Source organism: Amphiura filiformis, chromosome 6, assembly GCF_039555335.1.
Source record: "Amphiura filiformis chromosome 6, Afil_fr2py, whole genome shotgun sequence".
In the NCBI taxonomy this organism is placed as follows: Eukaryota; Metazoa; Echinodermata; class Ophiuroidea; order Amphilepidida; family Amphiuridae; genus Amphiura; species Amphiura filiformis.
Genome location: NC_092633.1, coordinates 68,605,981 through 68,629,350, shown reverse-complemented (window position 1 = coordinate 68,629,350; position 23,370 = coordinate 68,605,981). Strand labels below are relative to the sequence as shown.

Here is a 23,370-nt window from a genome sequence, read left to right as displayed (position 1 = left end):
TTAGCGACATCTGACTCATTTCCCTTGATCGTGTCACAATTATGATTTATGAATGGTGTGTCACAAATGATCCAACTTACATGTGGGGTTGCATACCTGTGGGAGGATGTGCATGTGAGGAGTTAGAAATCTGAACTGTTGGTGGGGTGGACTGAGAATGAAACTAAAGAGATAGTGTTGTTTTCTGTGGGGGAGCTCTTCAGAGATGGAAAATATGAGGACGCCCTCAATATTTTTCAAAATTCTGTTTTTTACATGATTGTTATGTACTTATGTACTATTACCTTGCAAAAATCAAGACTTAGGTGCTGTAGTTTTGTCGATTTTGAATAAAATGGAGGAACAGTCGTTTTATTATTACAATGGAAATACTAGTCGAACATGTACATGTGCATAACACAGTATGGACATGGCATGCAGGCAGTCGTGACACATCAAAAGAGCCGACACGACTCAAGTTCGAATGAGTGGCTCGCATTGGCGACATAGGCGATGGTATTAAATAGCGATTTTCTATGTTGTATTGCCTCGTCTGTTTGGGCCCAAATTAAAAGAAGACATATCTGACAGTGAAAACTAACATTTCATACCAAAAAATACAATTCTATTTCTTATGGAAATGTTATAATATGGCTTTAATTGTGTAAAACATGAAGTGTGGATTTTCTTTTTCTGAGTTATTTATATGACTTAAAAGAAGACATAAAAATATGGCCTTCAAACAAAATATCTTGCTTATATTAATATTCTTTATTTATATACTGGCACGGAAAACACTATGCATAATTAAAATGCTACACACAATAACATTAATGGGTGGTATGATTAACTTAGCTTCAAGGATAGAGATTCTGTTATATAGGAGAATAAATGTACGAACTAAATGTACAAAACAGAGATTTAGATTTGAAAATGTTGCCTTCATATGAGAACACATATCATTCATGAAAATTCAAGGTTTTAATTTTCAATTTTGTGCTGATATTCAGTTAAAAATCACCTCTGGACAGTTTGGTAATAGCAATTATAAAGCTTACATATGAAGAAGCTTGCATTTTTTGATAAGCTGGTCACAACGTGATTGTCTTAAATAACATGAGCATACTTTAAATAAAAATAACTATAAACCACTACAAAAAAAATACTTTTCTTAGTTCACATTTGAGTTTGCATAAGTAGAAAAAAAAAAAAATGCATAAAATATTGTTAAAAATTGGCAAAACTTATTGCATTATATTATGCTGTATACTCTTCTGCATAAAATACACTGTTATTCTTTGAATACTTCAGTATAGCACCATTTTAAAACGCACATTCATTACTATCTTGCATATTGATTCAAGCATGTAGCTTTGTGATAGATACCTTGATGCATACAATTCCAGAACACCCTTCACATTCAATGTGTTCTAATGCACTCTATTCCCTAAAATGTACAGTAAACAGTACAGTGTGAAGGGTACTCTTGAATTATTCCCAAGCTGACATAGAACCATGCATGGAATGGTAATCATTTTCTAGATCAACCAAAGCCTTACAGGTTTCTTGAATATTTACTAAGTCTTCAAAACAGGATTTACATATTTTGAACTTGGACAGAGCATAGATAGCCTTCACTATCTATGGACAGAGGATAAGAAACTCTGTCAGCAACAGTATGGCACTAAGGAGAAATTCATTTGCAAAGACTTAACTGTCAAAAATTCATTAAAGCCATAATGTACGTCGTACTGTCTGATAACATGAAATTGGTTAATTTTATTAATCAGCGGGATTTCTGTCATTTTACCTTATTATTTCAACTTAAAATAGACCCTTCCCGGCAGTTATTACTAATATTCTTTCAACATTTTGAATAAAGAATAACGGATAAATAAAATTTGACGGAAATTGTACATTAAGGCTTTTTAAAAGATTTTACAGCGTTATTCTTTAAGATTTTACAGCTTTATTCCATAAAGCTGTATAATTCCTGTCTTGAAACTATGCCAACTCTTGTGTAGGTTTACAAGAAGGTAATACCTATAAAGTCTCTTTTCTATGCACACACACAAGCTATTTAGAAGCATATTTGTAGAATTACAGAGAAGAATTTGACTATTTAAATTGAAAAGCTAGTCTATTTAAGCAAATTTCCTTGGAAAGGAATGTGTAATTTACAGACATTTATAAAACTAATGAAATTTATGAATTCCAAAATTACATTTCATGAATCTAAAAAGTGACAATATATTTTCCAAGAAAATGTAAAATGACTAACATATGGAAAATGATAACACAGATTTCTGATAAATCTCATGTAAAACCCCATTATTTTCCAGGAAATATGCAAAAATATTGTGGAAAGGATTCGGTATCAGTATCACCATACAAGTTTACAGAACAATCTTGTCTACATCTAAGTGTTAATATTCAAAGTTAACTGATTATATCAGAAGTATAATAGCAGAAATTTGTTTAACAACACACATTTACAATACTTTAAAGTATGTATTTGAATGTTTCACACTGTATTAATCACACGGCTGAGAGGGGTGAAAGCCACATTTTTTTATAGAATGATTTAAGGCCAATATAAAGCACTATTTGGCTGATGAAGGCGTATTTATAAACAGCGTTGCTCCTGGTTTTACCAGGATGATATTCTACATGTTGTATTTTACAAATATACCAACCAACAGATAGCTGCAAAAAGTTATTACATCAAGGTTCCTTAGCATAAGTCAGCCTCATTTTTAAAGAATATTTTTATTATGTACAAAATACACATATGTTGAAAATAAAGATAGTAATATTAGTAGAAACTAAATATTTTTTGGTGTTAGTTTTGTACATTTTAGAGCACTCTTAAATATCTGCTGATTGAACAACGCAAAGCACCATGGAATATGCACACAATCTGTGCACCAATCATTTAGTCTGAACTATGAACATACCATATTCTACTTGCTAATATATATTAATCCACAACATGGCGTTCCCTCAAAACTGTTCTACAAATAGCTACCCTATGTCAAACTTGCTGGTTACCTATGTCAATACAGAGCCTGCTGAATGCATACAATTAGTTTGAATAAGATCTGACAACAAATTTGATTGTATATTGGTAACATGTGTCTATAAAAAGTCACTTTTGTTAGGACACATAAAATATTGGACAAACCATTTTGACATAAGGTAGCTACATTATGCAGATTGAAAAATTTCTTTCAGAGGTAGTGACATGATGTATAAATGCATTGACTGCTTACATGACTACATAACACAATGAAAGAAGCTTGTGTATTGAAATACAAACAATGGTTACTACCTAAAATAGATGCATAATGTTCAAAGATTATTTCAAGAAAATGCTGCATAGTGCAAAATACAAAGCTAGGCAGTATTAAAACATCACTTTCTTTGAAAGAGATAAGTGGTTATATATTGTATACATCATGCAAGTTAAATATATATTAGTTACAATATCACTACACATTTCACAATTATGATCCTTTTATGATTACTTTTATTTTGATATAATTGGCTGGTTTGATCATGAAGAATGATTGATTTTGAAGAATTAGATTTTTAGATATCACACAAAAAGTACAATTTCATTTGGTTTTTAGCTAGAATTCATGTTCATTAAGGTAATCTACACAAAGAGGATGAATGTGCATTAATCTGGTACTTCCACAATCTGAACCTTGTTCTAAATAACCTAGCGCAATACTGCACTGTGTGGTAATTAGATGAAAGAAATTTTAGCATAAGAATTAGTGCATCTTGTAATGCAAAACTTAAGGTGCTGTATGACCTGCACCAGGGCTGTCAACTATCAAACATTTGGCGTGAGATTCATTGTCTCACACTAAGGTAGCAAAACCTCATGCTTCGTCAAATACAGTTAGGATTTTTTTTGCTATCCCCCATTGTTTAGGTTCTCGAATGCCCTGGTGAAAGAAAGAAATCAGGTGTCAACAATGAACAATTTTAGTTTTTAATATTTCCGTCCCAGTACACCCCTGCTGGACAATATCTCAGCCAAGCAATTCCAACAAGTTTACAGCCGTGGGCCCATGTGTGCATTTATAGAGTGTATGCAATAAATCAACCAGAACAGTATCACAATTGAAATGGCAGCCATGTTGGAGGACAGTTCTAAGATAGCTTAAGATGACAGAGGGACAGGTCTCTAGATCGATTCCACAACCATCCATACCTATCACCTGTTTTATTGCATTACCATGCGAATTCCACCATGTTAACTTATGGAGGACAGAATTTTATTTAAATGAGTGACGTAGTATTGAATACCATCTATATAAACTTCAACTGCTTTCTAATCTTGCAACGCTATTGCTACATGTTTTACCATATAGACCGTCCCAAAGCATCCTATACATGTACAGATTGATTGTAAACCACATTGATGCACATTTATCATCCCCTATAGATCAGGGCCGTAGCAAGCATTTTTCAACCTTGCAACGGCCCTGCTATAGATTACCCCATTAAAACATTCAAAATTAACTGTGCTTACACTTAATTTTTGTTGTTCAAGTAATAAGTCAATAAAGTAGGATAAACATTAAAATATCTACTTATTTCCCTGACTTATGATTCACTCACATGTTCAATTATGATTCCATATATGTACCGTATTTCGTCAAATAGTCGCCCCCTCAAATAAACACCCCCACCACTTTTTTCAACCAAGATGTTTCAAAAATGCCGATATTTCCATGCTATCTTGTGTAGTAAGCTTACCAAGTTGCCCACATGGTTGATAATAGCGTCAATAATTGGCGAAAATCTGGATTGGAAACCCGAAGTGAACCAGAAGTCAGTGTTTCTAGTTCATAGTTCGTCATTTTAGCGTGAGTTTTAGGTTTACCTAATGATTTTAACGGGAATCATCGTTCTAAAATTGACCTTGAATAAACGCCCCCCCCCCCTTGGGAAAATGTAACGCCCCCGGGGGTGTTTATTTGACGAAATACGGTACTTGATTCACAGCCTCTAGACACTATTTGCCAAATCCATGTCCCAATTTACATTACTATTTCTGTGTGATTACATTAAGAATGTTGCAATGTTGGGTGCAGTGTTAAAGCCACAATGCATGATCTTTTAAAAAAAATTTGTCTTATTTTTTTTCAAACCTGATTTTTTTGGCACATTTGTCATTCTTATTTTCTCTTCGATTTGTCTCATTTGACCCAATTACTTCAGTGTAAAATGGACAGAACCCCTTCTTGATAGTAATTACTAATACTCTTTCGTCATCTTTGGTAAAGAATGACAAAATTTGACAGAAATCATACATTATGGCATTTAAAAGCAGTGTTGGTGGGCACAAGTAGGAAGTTTGCAATGGATCTCAGAATGCCTACTCAGTAACTATCACCCTAACAATGCACAGCATTACACAACATGTTTATTTTTGTCTTCTTTCCAAGGTTACAATACACTCTGCTTGTTACATTTCATTTTGGTGTCTTTCACTTTAATTTTAGTTTAAAACTAAGGGCCCATACCTAAATACCAACGTGCATCTTTCCCCAGCTTGGCTAGTGAATCCATCATTCAATAGGAGCTTATGCATTGCAGCTGCAGTAAGGCTGCACACTGGTTACTAGGTATGGGCCCTAACTTAGAATAAGTAAGTTCGATAATTCAGAACAGAGTGCATTGTTGGTAAAAGTCTAATGGGATATCACGGCCAGGACTCACACAGTATTTCAATGGTGACGAACTTTGCACCTTTTAAAAAAACGTTTAGATTTTTTTTTCCATTTGTTGGGTCTGATTGTCCCCACAGAACTTTTATAACAAACAAAGATAGTATGAACCTACCTTGGAAGTACCAGTATTGTAAATGACAAATAAAATCACAGGAATTTCCGATCAGTTAAAGTCCATTCCCACAGTCATCTATGAGAGGATTGCGTTATTATATCCCCTTCAGTATCCAAGAATTTTACCCAAAATGCACCCTGTTCTGAATTATCAAATTAGCCTATAAGATATTTAGCAAACTGCATGGTATCATGTACAAGTGCAAGTACATAAACCAATTATTATATATATATATACAACTGAAAAAAATAATACTGTACAATTAAAAGAGCACATAATAAGATACATTTAAAACTGCTTGCTTATTGCCAGGGTTTGCTCAAATTAAAAAGTTCAGTATCTAACATTCCACTAACACTATCTACATCGAGAATTAAAACATCGGCATAACAACATTCCATGTTATCTTTGGTGACATCATCTTTAGAAGCAACAGGAAACATAACATAATTGATATTTAATGAATTTAAGCACCTTCTAAATACATGTGAATTCAAATAATGTGTATGGTAAAAAGTATAACAATTTAAACTTACTTGCAACAATGAGTTGAACACAAACAGGCAAGACATTCTTTTGAAATGTCCCACTTGACACCTACATGTGTAAGCTACTATGACTGGGACTCCCCTTAAATAACTTACATTGCTTATGCAATACCTCTAACAAATTGGGATATCAAAATAACTGAAGGATGGAATTTAAAATATGATGCACCACATGAATTAATTTGCTTTGACATTAATAACATATAAGAAAGAACAGGTTCTTTGTTCATTCCACAAGTATTTAACCAGCAATGCTTACGATTTTTACAGTCAATGACTAAATCATAAAGATTCACTTCATTGATGTCATACTAAATATCATTACATAGAAATTGAATCCCAGAAATGGTCATAATTTCTGACTGGATATACATGCACTGCCTAATAATGCAAAGTCAGATAGGAACTAGTAAACATTGATATTTAGCTTGGACAGTGTGAATATTTGAAGCCGATTTGATGATTTCACCTAGATTGCATCAAATCCCCTTCACAAACTTTCCAGAACTGCTGATATGTGACCATGATTGGATCATTGCTGAAACAGCCACTGAATCGGTGACAGTTCATGATAGGATCCAATGAGCTAAGTAGGATGGGTCATTCTACATTAATACACACATTGACTATGTCAGTAAAATAATGTGAAAGAAGTGTGGTTGCGACTTGAACAAGTACTCAGATACAATGGTTTGGGCATGCTGGCAGTGTAAATCTTTGTGGATTTAGGTGCAGTGAATCAGCTGCAATCAGGCACACACTCAGCACAAAACAGGTGGGAAATATAGTACCAATTATCACACCAGTAAAATTCAATATGGCAATAGCCACCACTTATGTGAGAATAGAGCATCCCTCTAATAAGCCACACAGTAAGTGTTCTTGCTACTGTTCTGGCATTACATTTCTCAGCACAAACACTGCAGTGTCTGCATTGACCCACCCATTTGGAACTAGTTACTTTACACTGTAGAATTACTATGCCATTGGTCTCAGATTTGCAGTGCTCTTGGATTTTCACCTGCATCGTGCAAATTCACACACACATATATCATGAACCCTGTGTTGGTGTCTGACATTTTTCTGGCAAATCTTGACACATATCTTCACATATCAAGGGACATTCACAGATTTTGAGTTTAAATTTTGTTTTGTAACAACCCTATTTGAATGTTTAAAACGTTTTTTGGAATGTCGCATTGATCATATTATTATTAATGGCCTTCAGTTCCCCTACTGGGATTACAATCATAATTATACCTTTCACTGCGGTTGTAGCTAACATAAATTTGACTGTCACTTCATCTGTATAGCATCAGTATGAGCTCCCAGCAACACTGAGTATTCACACAAAATAGCATAAACCCTATCACAGAACAATGCCTACATGTTTGAGTGAGAGCTGGAGAAAAATATTCCGATCTGATAATTTTCATAAAATGTGCTTTTGTGAGAAAATAAAAATTCTGTTACAACATTCATTTGGTATTTCATTTTAGATTATGATGTACCACATCATGAAGTTATAATACAGACATTCTACAAATTTCAGTTGACCGCCTCCACAAAATCTGTGAATGTGCCCGTAAAACAAGTTTGGCATGCAAAAAAAATAACACTGCTTGTCATATATCATACAGAAGTAGGTAAGTGCATGCTGCATGATGAAACCAAGCTTGATTGAGTCATCTGTATCCATCTCTGATGATGACCAAACTGTCGGGTCAATTTACCAGTTGCCAAATGGATGCAGAACTTTGTCCTTTGAAGATATTTTGCTTGTATTACATCATTTCATATTTGTTGGTGTTGATCATCTTGGCTAAACAGCATGATAGAATAACTCCCACAATCTAAAAAAAGAAAATAAGGAGAAATTAGGAAAAGGGTTGCTACAATCATTAATGTATGATGGACTTGTAAATCAACTAAACAAGTCAAAACAAGTCAATTTTGGGAAAAATAAACTATAGACGAATCCAACGAGCCAAGTCATGGTCAGGATTTGGTCGGACATCTTTGGGTAGCCGCTAGCACCAACCTGGTGTTTTGATCGTCCAATTGTGCAAATAAAAGCCGCCTAACACCTAGAGAAGATGCAAGGACGAGGAGGGTTAATAGAATAATAGCTAATAATATATATAATGGAGATAATTCCGAGGTAATCCCGTCGCATCTATTCATACATAGTCCTTTTGTTCGCAAGTACATCAATGCATAGATACCGCGTGTAGTTAATCCGATTATTATGTCACTTCAACAGAGAATATACCATGTAGAAACTGTGTGTTCGCGGAAGGTGTAAAACGGGTGATGGAATGCAGTTTAAAATTTCCGCTAAGGCCAAATCATCTCACATTTTGAGTGCATTGTAGCCAACGGCTAGTCACCCAACTAAAGGCTGCTAGTCAGGTGTAGGAATGCATGAATTTGGATTCCTCTATACATTGATTCAGCATTTTGTATTTGTAACTTGTAAAATAGGCTATACTACTGAATAACAAGTTGACAATTATAAAATTGAATATTCATACGTAGTGGTATATACTAAATTAGCAGAATTTTTTAACTTCAACACTACTTAAATTTGATCGCTTACTGGGAGCGCTTTCACAGTACCAACTGCATCCTCAGCCGGATGTTATGGCTCTGATTGGATGACGCCACACTTGTAGATGATGTCAAATGTGTTTTCCTTGTCACTGTGGTGGTCTTGAGCATGAGAAGGTTGTCCCAAACTGGATCTAAGTCCACCCCAGTGTCTCTGTTCAAGTTTGGCCCTTTTTTCCTGATGTATATGGATTCTAGGACTCTTCTGGAAAATTCTTTGGGTTCTTTTCCAGCACCTTTACGTTTTCCTAGTCTATTTGATGGGAGTTATTACTCCTGGAGATATGCTCATGTACAGCAGATTTGGAATCGGCAGCCTTTGATCTATGTTCAGATAGCCGTTTTTCCAACTTTCTACTTGTTTCACCAATGTACATAGCATCACAGTCTAAACAGGAGATTTCATAGACAGTTTAATTTTGTCTATTTTATCTTTCGGTGATACGAGTGTGTTTGTCGGAGTGTGCGGTGGGGTTTAAAGCTGTGGGGACACCAGCTGTTTTAAACGCTCTGCGAAACTGCTCGGAAGTTCCTTCAAAATAAGGTAAAGTTATTGTGAAGCCCTTGGAAGTTTCGCTATCCAGTGATGAACTGTGAAGATGGATTTTCATGCATCTCCTGGGTTCTGAAGAAGGTCCAGTCGCGATAACCAGAGTTTCGAAGTGCTCCCTTCACATGTTCGATTTCCTCGGCTCTATCCTTAGGATCCGTAACAATTTCACTCCTATATAATAAAGTCTTGATGACGCTTAATTTGTGTTCTAATGGGTGCTGTGATGCGAAATTTAGATACTGGTCAGTGTGAGTCAGTTTTCTAAAGATCTTGACCTTCACACTGCCATCACTAGTCCGCACGATCAGAGTGTTTAGGAAAGGAAGTTGCCCCTCTTCCTCTTCCTCTCTGGTGAACTTAATGTTGTCGTCTTGCGAATTTATGTGATCAGCAAATTCATCCACATGCAAAGTTTTTATAACCCAGAATGTGTCATCAACATAACAAACCTACAGGCACGCTGGATGAGGAGCGGATGACAAAGCTCACTTTTCAAAATATTCCATGTACGCGTTGGCCACTAGGGGACTACAAAGGCTGCTCCATCCTTCTGTTGGTAGTATTTCTTTCTAAACACAAAATATGTGATGCTCACACAAAAATTCAAAAGATTAATGATGTCATCCACCTAAAGATTTTCTGCTGTTCCTGCTTTCCAGGTTCCATCACTTTCCAGCAAACTGCGAACCACGACAAGGGCTTCTTTCACCGGGATAGAAGTGAATAATGCGAACACATCAAAGGACACTATGCACTCATCAGGCTCTACTTTTAAGTCTTTGATCTTATTAACAAAGGCCTGAGTGTTACTGATGTGATGTTCGTTTTTTCCTACCAATGGTGATATAAGTTCCGCAACAAATCGCGCAAGATTATAGGACACAGCACCAATGACAAGGAAAACACCATTGACGTCATCTACAAGTGTGATGTCATTAAAGGTTGGCAGCCATAAATCATCAGAGCCATAACATCCGGCTGAGGACACAGTTGGTACTGTGAAAGCGCTCCTGGTAAGTGATCAAATTTAAGTAGTGTTGAAGTTAAAAAATTCTTCTAAGTTGACAATTGTTCAACAAAAGACTTATTTAGCTAAATTGCAAGCTGCAATGGTGTGGGTTTACATCGGACATGCCAACATGAATTTGGTAAGGCTGAGGTGGTTTCCATACACCCCCCTATGGAATACATGACCTTGATCTTCCACACAGGGAGTGTGAATTTCAAATTGGGTCACCTGAATGGGTGACTCCATTTGAAATCTACACCCCTGTGTGGGAGATTATGGTCATGTCTTCCATAGGGGGTGTATGGATTTCAACTGGAATAGCCCATTGTCATGGCAAGTCCCTAGGCTTTATTAAACCTGTGAACTCTCACATGACAGGTAGCTTTGAGTGGACATTAGAAGGCAGAACTACATTTCTAACTTGATATTTGATGACCTTTTGCTTGCACATTTTTTCTAAAGTCAAAAGCCAATCTGATTGAAGTCCACACAGTATTAACCTCATTCTATAATCAAGGAAAAAATAGTTGGCACACCTGGACAATATGTTGGAACTTTTCATTACCACTCTAATAGTTTAGTGAAACTAGTATAACTATGTTTGATGAGAAGTACAAACTCTCCCATATTCCCCCTAAATCTTCCCCTAAGTGGTCTCCCCCTAAGTTGAGGAGATTGTATAGCCTGTCAAAAGAACTTTCATTAACATTGATTTGGAGAGGGGAGGCAATTTACATTTGCTATGTCAGAGCATGCCAACATTATTTCCTTGATTGTAGTCTCTGAATCGTCTTACCTGTACAAATGCAAATCCGAATGCACATGCTGCAATGATGAGCAACTTGGCTTCAAGGAAATCTACTACCTTATCATAGCAACCCTATATGAGAGGAATAAAATAAAACAAGATTATGTTGATAACATCAAGTGCAATCATAAGAACCTCCTCAATAAATCTTCTTATGTAGTAATGTTGATTTGTTAGAATACGCACCTGCGCAAATGATATTTTGTGTACGGTATAAAGTTTCTTGTCAAAATAATTACATTTTGGTATATTTCATTTCAATACCTATAATGTTTATCTTGTTTATAAATATATATTGTGCTCGTGTGAACTGCCTTTCATCTAGCGCCAGTGGCATAGTGCGGCTTGGGTTAAGGGGAGGATATATACTATTTACTAGGTATAAAAGGCACCAAACTTGAGGGGCACTTAATTGGCGGAGGAAATATTTTGCAGCAGTTTTGATAATAACAGGCTTTGATGTGGTAAAACTAGATTAAATTAACCAACGATGTTGGGTGTACAAAGTTACATGTAGAAAAAGCATTTAAATATTGTGAACTAGAGCGGTTCTCGGCTTGCGCGGTTCTCGATGCAAAGCGTCGGCCACAATGCCTCCACCTTGAGGCGTATCATGTTGAATGTACCCAACCAAGTTTCATGCCCATACAATGGTTTTTAGTAATTTGACCTCAGATGACCCCTGTGTGAACCCAGATGACCCCAAAATGTCCATCCAAAAATTTAACTTTAAATGTTGACTGTATCCACCAAGTTTCATGCCCATACGACAGTTTTAAGTTATTTGACCTCAGATGACCCCGGATGACCCCAAAATGACCTTCCAAAAATTTAACTCCAAATGTTGACTGTAACCACCAAGTTTCATGCCCATATGACAGTACCCCTGGGTGACCCCGGATGACCCTAAAATGACCTTCCAACAAGTTAACTCTAAATGTTGACTGTACCCACCAAGTTTCATGCCCATATGACAGTTTTAAGTTATTTGATCTCAGATGACCCCTGGGTGACCCCGGATGACCCCAAAATGACCGTCCAAGAATTTGACTCTAAATGTTGACTGTACCCACCAAGTTTCATGCCTATACGACAGTTTTAAGTTATTTGACCTCAGATGACCCCAGATGACCCCAAAATGACCTTCAAAAAAATTTGGCTCTAAATGTTTACAGTACCCACCAAGGTTCATGCCCATACGACGGTTTTTGCTAATTTGACCTCAGATGACCCCTAGATGACATTGGGTGACCTTGATCCACTAACCAAACCTACTGGAATTTGAAGACCGCCAACGACCATCCCTCCATTAAATTGCATTACTGTACACCAAGGTTCATGCCCATACGACGGTTTTTGCTAATTTGACCTCAGATGACCCCTAGGTGACCTTGACCCACTAACCAAACCTACTGGAATTTGAAGACCGCCAACGACCATCCCCCCACCAAATTGCATCACTGTACATCTTACCAGTTACGAGAAATTGCACCCGCAAGCTCGGACGGACAGATGGACGGACGGACAACCAGGAAACATAATACCTCCGGTGGAGGCATAAAAATAGCACAAAGACGATTTGATTGTTTTGCCTGTCAGTTTCTCATTTATTTTATGTTGGGACCTTTTCCAAAAACTTTGGGGTGCTATTTCTGTACCCTTGATTCTTCATGTCTGAAACACAATTGGTCAGTAACGATCCCAGACAGGTGTTACTTTGTGGTTAATCATGTCCCCATTGAGTAAAGCAACAAATAGGATACATCTTAATACTGAGTCACACTCGACAAATCACATTTTGTGATGTAACTGGTGCATCAATTAATTGCCATGTCTGTGTAATTCAATGGACTGTGATGGTGTTTCAGCTTACACAATCTTTTCACTCAAACTAAAACAACTAACTCAGTAATATTATTGCAAATATCATTTCTATTATTATAATGATAATTTACCACAGAAACTAAAATACATTTGGATTAAGTGCTAGAATAGGGTTATTTGTAAAAACAAAATTGACTCACATGTGGCATTCATGCATTTAGAAGGTTGACAGGTGTTCTAGAATTACTAATTACCAACATACATGATATTACATATTTTCTCATTAGCAATACGGTGGTTTGTTTACCCGTTTCTCTCATGGCTACTATTCCTTATAAATTGTATGATTATATCTTGAACATATCTGGACTCAGTGACCCTGTTTACACAGAGAGCAGTCAACTTCAAATTGCGACATCAAATCCAGATTGTGTTTAAGGATTAGCATAAATTATTTGAAAATGGTAGTCGACTTCAAAAAAAACCGAAGTGAATTTGCCCTTTACGTACTCACTTATGCTCACCATTTTGAGCTTGTCTTCTAATTGTGTGTTCGTATACACATTGCAAAATCAAGTCGAGTTTGAATTTGAAGTTGCTCCGGGTAGTCATTAGGGGGCACGGTGGCGCAGCGGTACGGGCTCTACCTCGCAATCAGAGGGTTGCGAGTTCGAGCCCCGGCGGTGCCATCGTGTTGTGCACTTGGGCAAGGCACTTTACCTCACTTGCCTCTCTCTACCCAGGGGTGAAATGGGGAGCTGTTAGGGATAATGTCCATTGAGCGCCGCCAAAAGGTATGAGCATGCCTTGGGCATTGTATGGCAGCTGACATATTCTAACGACGGCGGAATAAATGTAAAGCGCTTTGATACATGTGAAAGGCGCTATATAAATGTCAACATTTATTTTATTAGAAGTCAACTTCAAAATACAACCCCTCTGTTTAAAAACAAATATAGTCGAGTTCAAATTTGACTAAAATCAACTTCAGGCTCTTTGTAAATAGAGTCTTAAGTTGTGGATTACTGTGAGTAATTAACTATGTATCACAAACAAACTTGTATTGTACCTGTATAAGTTTCTTACTACTCACCTCATTGAAGACTTGTAGTGTACCATTATTTGATTTGATCTCAATTTCGTTATGCGTGGCCGACTCACATGCATGTTCATTGGCAGAGTTGTTACAACAGCTCAACGGGACTACATCAGGAGAATGCAATTTGGACCAACTAGTGTTGGGTAGACCATGCCAGTCTCCATAAAAATCAACTCCACAACAGTGTAGCTACAAAATGTAATCAATCACAAAGATAGATATCATTTGATCACAAAAATATGGGTTTATTTATTATACATCAAAACATGCTTGAACTTCAGCTATGCATCACTGCATTTATAAATGATTAAAAAATAGTGGGCTATGCACAGGCACAACACCTAGACATTGATCTACAAACCACGGCACACTTTACAGGTTGTCACAGCCCACATCATTCCATAAACCATTAACCCTAACCCGCCTGAATACTACAAAATACTACTTGATATATGCGCTGTTCGTGCATGCATCCCACGTGGTGTGATGACGCAATCGCCCTAAGTGATATATAGGCACGGTTTTGCTGGCCAGCGAAGCCCAAGACCCGTGGCAAAGTGTCGCCGACCGAGTGCTTGGCATGCGAGGGGTCTCGGGTTCGAATCCCACCCAGAGCAAACAACTTCTTTCCTTCTTTTCTCTCTTTATTCTTTCCTTCTTTCCCTTCCCGTCGCCACAAAGCCCCTAGGCGGTTAGGGTTAAAGTAACTTTTCACTTCCACAAAGTGCAGGATAAAGGCCCTTTCCTACCTCACTGCATCTGCCATCTGCAGTGTGCATAGTACTGCACAGCGGTCGAATTCGACGGTATCGCATCGCAAAATGCGATGCAATTTCCATCAACTGCTATGCACTTTTCCAAAATGAATAGCTAAAAGTGCTATACATAAATTTGAGCTAAATTACACGTCGTATTTACCTCAAAAGTTCCCTAATGCATCCTCCGAAAGGGCAGAAATTTGCCCTTTTTCGGACTCAGTTAACTCTCTTGTTTTTGGCATTTTGACACAACGCACGTGGGGATATCCCTCAAGCTAGCAATTTTGGTGGTTCCCGAATCTGTCAAGCTCTTGCAATAGCAAAATTACGTCTGTCAAATCAACGGCTATCAGCAAAAAAACCTGACCTCTGACCGTTGCTAGGAGATGTTTTCCAGTAGTTTAAAGACCCCCTGAAGCTGTATATATATATACCAACTGCGCATAAAAATTGTTTATATGTTTACTGAGCAACGGTTTCAAAATACCCACTTTAAGTCGCGATAATGAGCTCATGAATAATTAATGAGGGAAATGTCAATGGTGCTATTACACGTAATTTGACTTCTTGAAAACAATCATGAATTCTGATGGCTTTTAAGCATAAAATCCAGCACAAACATGAATTTATTGGTGATAAATAAAAGATGAACACATACAACCTGTATTTTCTTGGATATATTTGATATTTTATTAGCAACAAGGTGAGTTTGGGAAATGTGTGTGATGCGCGAATACAATATTGGTGGCAGTGAGAGCCGAGATTTGATGACAATGACAGAAGTTGTAGATTCGCTACGCAAACACAATATTGCATCGCCAAATGCTGCACATTTTTTTTTGCATAGCAAAATTTGGAAACTGCTATGCAAATATGTGTTTTGCATAGCACAAACAGCTAGATGCAAAAAAATTCGAACCCTGGTACTGCAATACAAATGTAAAACTACTGCTGCATTTTATTATAAGAAATAAAATTTGCTTCTGATTCGCCCCAAGTAGCAACAAAATGGCAAGCAGCATGACAAAGATTGAGCCGACAACACTGCAGCCAATACAGATTTTAAAATGATGCACAATGGTTCAATTATCCGAAACTGCATTGTGTTACTATTGTGCAGTCATACTACATTTACCTAGTGTTGTGGTCAGATGTGAGGTGCAATGCAATGACTTTTCTGCAACCCATCGCTAGTTACTGCATGCAGTGACCTCTTCTGACTTGCAGTGACCTACAGTAAATTGTGGGTATTGCAGTGGAAGATAGTATCACACCGTAAACAAATGTAGTGAAGTATAAATGAGCCTCAATAAATATTTTTGCAGAAAGCTAGACTTTTTACCTGATTAAGGCTGTGCTACAAAATAGTCAGTCCTAATTTGGTGAACCTCTAACTTAAAATATATCTGAATTAGCTGGACACATGGAGAGAAAAGAAGGCACTAAAACTTTTCAACATTTTCAGCACAGTCCTAATTAGGCACACAAGTCTGTCTTGACTATCTTGAGTTAATTCATTTACCCAAATTAGAGCTGCATAATGGTAATGACCTACCTGCTCTTGTAAATCATCAAGAGATGAGTCAGGATGTTCTTTTTTTCCTGTGTACTCTGTGACAGCTTTCTCAAGACCAGTCTGAAAATCTTCTTTGAGCTGTAATGAACAGAGAGCATAATCAGTATTATTCTAAATGAACCTATATGTACAAACCCAACATATCCCGGTTAATACGCTAATAGTACAGTAGTACATGTAGATACCCTAATAGTTACCTTAGTGTTAGTGGCAGCACAAAACAGCTATCAATAATAGCTGGTACTGATGTTAACATCTGAGTAGCTGTTTCGGTAGTGGACAGAAAGCAGCTTTCTCCTACTAACCTTCAACAATGTTCTGGATACAGATTTGTTAGCATACAAATAGTTTTACGAAATTTAAACAAAATTAGTATCCATGCACAAACACATATACAGAAATAGTGATTGTATAATCTGTTTGTGAACAAAGTTAATGCGAGACAAAAACTAGAGTTTCTGCTGGGGGTGCTCGATTCTTGTTTGTGGTCCGTAACCTCAGATCTGACCTTCTGGTGGGGATGTTCATGTACTTTTTTCAGTCTTTAACTTGAAGACTCAGATTATGCATATCCAACATTCAACTGACAATACACTGACATACAGCTTTGATCTTATTCCAGTTTGTCAACATACAAATTAAATTGTTAAAAAAGTGCCTACCACAACAGAATGACAATTTTAGCAAAGAAAGAAACCAAACTTACTGGGTTGCGAAGGACAAATCCTGTAATACCAGCAACCAATAATGCAATGAATACCACAAATACCATGAAGCCATACTGAAATCAAATGAATAAAACAACACAATATTAATTATATATCTGTATACCTTGGTCATAACAGACATAAAAGCCATCATTTACAATCCTTTACATATTAATGTTCCTGTTTTTTGACCTGATTTTTTTTCCGCAAATTGGTTGTGTTTGTCGGGAAAATGGATAGTTATTATAATGGTAATGTCAATAATAAATTTCCCAGAGAAAAATATGAGCTTTCTTCTGATAGTGATACCAAAATCTCAGTTTTGATAACCAAAAATGGCTGTCGATCAGGTCACAGACCTTTAATGAGAGGGACATCATCTTAGTGCTGTACAGCCTACAGGTACTACATCATATCAGGACTTCAAGCCAGCCCTTGTAAAAATATAGGAATAGTATATAGGAACATTTAGAATGAAAATATAGGACAGCAGAAGTCTAATATAGTGGGTATTAGAGACCAGCAACTATTTTTAAGGCTAGTAAAATCTACACGCTGACCTGCTGAAAATTCACAGCATCTGCATTCAAAGCCCACAGAAATGTCTAATTTTACATAAAATTCACACTGGCAAGTGATAAAAAACATGTTCATTTCCTAAATTTGGAAAAAAATATAGGAATTATATGACATTTTATAATCAATAGGAAGATATAGGAAGATTTGAAGCCCTGGGTGATCTACATAATTTGTACCCATACTTGGCATCTTTCATATGGATAGCATGTAGTACACTTGTGCATATTTTCTATGTGCCATAGGAACTCTAGACAAGCCAAAAGGACCCAGACATTGATGTAACCTATATACGAATATTAATGAGACAATGATTATGTATGTTCTTACAGGGACGGCAAGTAATAAAATGTGAGAAATCACTTTGTATCTAACATGACAGCTCACTATCAGTCTCCATTTCCATTATGGTCCAAATGAATAAATAGATGGTTTGCTTCTACGCCACTGCTTTTTCTGGGGCAGGGTCAGTCACTGGATTTTTATCTTTTATTTATTTTCAAAAATTGTGCCGTCAAAAGCTGTACACATGTAATAAACTTAAAGCACTAACATTTAAATAGGAATCTATTCTTTATGCAAATCATTTATTATTGCTTTAATATAACACCTTTTATGACTTTGAATTGGGATCAACGGACTGTTATTAAAACTATCTGAGACCGTCCACCATAAATGGGCTGTTTGGTTAGCGCTTTCACTATCCAAGGTATTGGAAAGGCAAATTCTCCTCAAAATAAGCTTTACAATGATGTATTAGTTCATGTCCCTGTTGCTTGTTTGTAAGATAGTAAAATATTGGTAACGGAGAACTTTGAGAAATCCTTTGTTTTCAATTATTCTTTGAAAAATTTAAGGGAACATATCTCCAAACAAGCTCTGTAAATACTACAGCCCATTACTGCCATTTACTGGTAGATGACCACTTTATTTTTGTAATTTGGAGCATCAACATTCTGGGAGAAAAAACTTTCTAAAATACCCAAAATTAATATATATACTTCAAAACAGTAAATACTTTCCCCTATTGTTCCTTAAAATTTGGGTTGGTGGGTTGATGACAAGCAACCAACCTTTTATCTTTTATGAAAATATATTCCAATCCTTTATAGGTCAATGTAAGGTAGCTTAGAATCATAAGTCAAACCATTTTAAAATTGACAAAGCATGAAACATTTATTATACAAAAATTTCAACTTTTACCACTTCATGTCAAAGTGGTCCATATTTTATGACAGTTTCCAACATCATTTATGAGTTTTGACAATAAGTCTCACTTTTTACAAACTGTGATAAATGAGACTTGAAATTGCATAGCTTCTAGTTCTAAAGCAGTATACAGACTTCTTATTACACGTACAATATTGTATGTACAATATCTACGTTATTTAATCTATTGCCATTCTATTTCCAGTAATGTTTAAGTTCTAACGAATGTTTGATCACATAAAATCGATAATATATTTCTACTAGATATTGTATGTAACATATTATCGCTTTTTCGTCATCAAACATTCGTTAGAACTTAAACATTACTGGAAATAGAATGGCAATAGATTAAATAACGTAGATATTGTACATATAATATTGTACGTCTAATACTCGGAGTCTGTGGAGCGCTTTAGTCATAATAAAAGGTTACCAACTCATGTAATTATTGACTGATTCAACTTAATTGTAATACAAGATCCTACATTCCCTTGACAGGAACCTGTGTGAATGTGAGTTATGTAACATGGCAATTAGATGACATTCACTTTGAGGATATGACATAATGGACAAAGATGATGACGCAAGCTGAGAAGTGGACTGTCATTTACCAGATATAAGTCAATTGTATTCAGTAGATACCGTATGGTTTTACCATGTTTAGGCCTTAAAAAAATTGTTTGAATGAAAAATTAGGGTAGGTCGGTCGGCAATATTTTTTTAAATCATTATTTTTTTTACACACACATATTTTAAGCTGTAAATTGTGTATGATAAATTTTTATTAAATTAAAAAAAACATTAAAGAAAAAAAAAAAAGTCCAGGGTTGGGCCTCACAAACGGGCTTGGCAATGTAGAGTAGCATAAACTCATTTAAATGCAAAGAAATGCAACAGGCAGTATGCATAATATCTTGCATTGCTCACGTTGCATTTTGCTTGCATTGATAGACATACATGTATGCACACATGATCCAGTATGTTTGATGTGTGCCAGCCGCAAAACCTAATCATTTAAATTTCTGCCTAAATTTGGGACCATATTTGTTGTATTATTGTATTAAATGCCCCTTCCTCTAATAAAATCATCCCATAATTTTTTCTTTGAAAGAAAAAGTGATCAAAATGCAACCATTTCTATGCTTTATCATTAAAACTGGAATTCAGCCATATTTTATTGGACGTCTGATTACAAAATTGGATGGACTAAACCTATTGTAAATTTCAACTCCCATCCAGTTCATTGCCAAATTATAGTAGAATTCTTATTTAAAGAACTATTTCTACATACTTACAAGTGCAATTTTGGAATGATATCACCCCAAATGAATCCTAATTAAATGTTGGCCAATTTTCAAAATGGTGGATCCAGAAGTAATTTTCTTATTTCACCTAGTGGATTGTGTGAAAAGATCCGTCTTATCACATTATTAACTGTCCTATCACATTATTAGTCCTCAAACATGATGAATGTGGCAGTTGTGTAAGTTTCTCATGTATATAAAACATGAACAGCTGATCAAGTCTAAAACACTGGCGTAATTTATTTTCACGATATGAAATCATTTTTACCAGAGTTGATGATTGGTTGTCGTACCGCTGCCACAAGAATTTAAACCAATCACATTCATGGATATACGGGTCGTATTTTCATGATGTGGAATTATGCCTTCCAAATAACTAATGGGCAGAGCAATAATTAATAAACAGGCATGAGAATGATTATCCATGAAAAAACCTGAAGTGTTTGAAAAAGCCTAAAAAAGTGCGTGAAATTGGGCTAAAAAGGCCAAAAACGGGCTGAAATTAAAAGAAAGTGCGGAAATTTGGACAACAAAAAAGCCTGAATTCAGGCTTAAACCTGAAAATGCTCATGCCTGAATAAATGTTGTTGATGTAAATCCTAATCTGTTCGAGACTGTTCCACTGTTTTATTCAACCTGTTGCTGCTCAAGATTACAACCCACACAAACATCATCATTTCATGAGGCAAATTGAAACGGACCATAATGGTGGGAAAAATCATTATTAATCAAATATGATGGTGGATCAACCCTGGCTGTCCTAATATACTTACTAGTTTGAGGAACCAAGCAATATTTTTGATAATAGCACAGCAGCCAATCAGCCCTGCTACTATCATGAAGCTGCCGGTTCCTATCAGCATGTAAGGTACATTGGTATAATTGGTCTCAGAGAGATCAAGGTAGTATTTCAATTCAGCAACACCCCATACACCCACTGCTAAAATAGCAACACCTACAATCTGCAAAAAAACAAGAAAATTATATCCTTTAAATAATAGTAATAATCGCCATTTGTCTGCCATACATGTGGAAGTTCTAGGTTTGATTCCTGTTACCATTTTATTTAGTCTATGGTTTGAACTTGTTGATTTCATTTGTTTCAAGTCTTAATTGAAGCATGTGCAATAAGTGGGATAATAATAAGTGTTCATTTATACGGTTTCATTTCACAGTTCATTGTTTGTAGCAGTGTACACAATTTAATATCTCAAGAACTACCTTGTATAAATTGAAATGTTATACAAAATGCAAACTGTCAAAAAAGCACGATAATAATACGGATTAGTATTCATTTCAATACATTCCCATGGCCCAGTAAGTAGCTGCAACCCATATACTCGACTTGCATGTTATTTTTAATTAATACAATTCTCAGATGATTGAAAAAGGCACCTCAACTAATGTTGTAATTTTCTTAAATTGTCAAGTACACCATGTACACTGTTATGTTGCATATCTCATCACAATAACCACTTGGACAGTATTTCACTGATTCAATTACTATGATCTATGTAGAAATTTGTGTGTAATTTGTCCCTTAATACTAGGTAAGTAACTTAGAAATCCTGGAGTGGAACCCCTGGTTGCCTAATACATCAATCCACATACAAACTTCATCCCTAACATTAAAATTAGATACTTGGAACTTGATTTGGTGAAAGAAAGTTGATTTGGTGAAAGAAAGGTCTCTTCAGAATCATCCATATGGTACCCCAAAATTGGAATGTGGTAATTTAAAACCGACTTCACTACAAAATTACTAATTTTCTTATTTGTATCATTTTCTTTTTACCTTTTGACATAATTCAAAAATCAAATGAACATATGAGATCAAGTAAAATTCTGAATTTCTGATACATATGTAATTTCACATTAGCCCATTGTAAACTGGTGTAATTTTCAATAATTATTTACTCATCCCAAATATGAGCATATATCCACAGTGTACAATACTCCATTACTGAATCAAATATCAGTTATATCATTCATATTTGTTTAATTGATTTGACTCATTTGAGTTGACTCTATCAAGACATATTTGCTGATATGATTTGCCAATGGAGTTAACAAATATTTTAAATATGTATTTACTCAAATAATAAATACTAAGTAATGTGTCGCAGTGAACCACATAGATTTTGTGTTGTATAATAATGTATGGCAAGTAGTGGGATGTCATGGTTTCCCCATTTTGGCCATTTAACTAAACAACTTGGTCTTCTTAAAATAATGCTACATTGATCTGACAGGAAACACAGATCCTTCAATCTGTGTATACTTTGATCAGCTCGTAATCGACGGGCCTTACAACATTGTCATCAAAAAAGATAGGTATGGGGAACACTTCAATGCAAGTCAAGTGCTGACTGCTGAACCTATCAATGTGTTACCATATTTTCAGTAGCGCATATAAAGAGGAGGAAACAGCTTTTCCTGTTTTGATTTCCTCCTCTAATACATGTATACTGAACCGAATGAAAAATAAAATTTAAGTTTGCCTTCTTTAATCTACATGTTAAAAGATGGAAAAACTGGAACTTGATACCGTACAAAAAATTGATCATACAAATGAATACGTCAGAAAAGCCTACTTGTTATTCTCATCATTTTCTCACTGACACTGAAGTCCTACTCCCTGCGATTGCAGAATAAATAAGGGATCAAGACAAAAATGTGTTATCTTACATACAAAGAAATTACATCTTGACTTTATCACACAATTCACACCCTCATTTTATTGGTTACATTCTCCTGAAATGTCCATCAAATTGGGACTTGTTACTTATCTAAATTTTAGTACTTAAATTATATTGAAATGAATAAAATATAAAAGACTCAAGTACTTGTTTCAGTCACAGCTCAAAATGTATTTTTATGACTAATAAATGGTTAAGACTGGTTTGCACTGCATATATACCTTCAATTCTATTAATGACATTTTC

General features: G+C 35.8%; 1 protein-coding gene across 1 annotated transcript in view; it reads right to left on the bottom strand.

The window, feature by feature from the left end:
- Nucleotides 1–731: 731 nt before the first annotated feature.
- LOC140155912 (tetraspanin-7-like) overlaps nucleotides 732–23,370 on the bottom strand; it is a 34,600-nt gene continuing 11,961 nt past the window's right edge. Inside the window, exons 2-7 of the mRNA XM_072178929.1 lie at nucleotides 21,199–21,387; nucleotides 17,336–17,410; nucleotides 16,609–16,707; nucleotides 14,290–14,484; nucleotides 11,361–11,444; nucleotides 732–8,245 (exon numbers count right to left, since the gene is read on the bottom strand). Of these exons, the coding sequence (XP_072035030.1) occupies nucleotides 8,177–8,245; nucleotides 11,361–11,444; nucleotides 14,290–14,484; nucleotides 16,609–16,707; nucleotides 17,336–17,410; nucleotides 21,199–21,387 (711 nt within the window). The 3' untranslated portion in view covers nucleotides 732–8,176. The remainder of the gene's footprint in view (nucleotides 8,246–11,360; nucleotides 11,445–14,289; nucleotides 14,485–16,608; nucleotides 16,708–17,335; nucleotides 17,411–21,198; nucleotides 21,388–23,370) is intronic.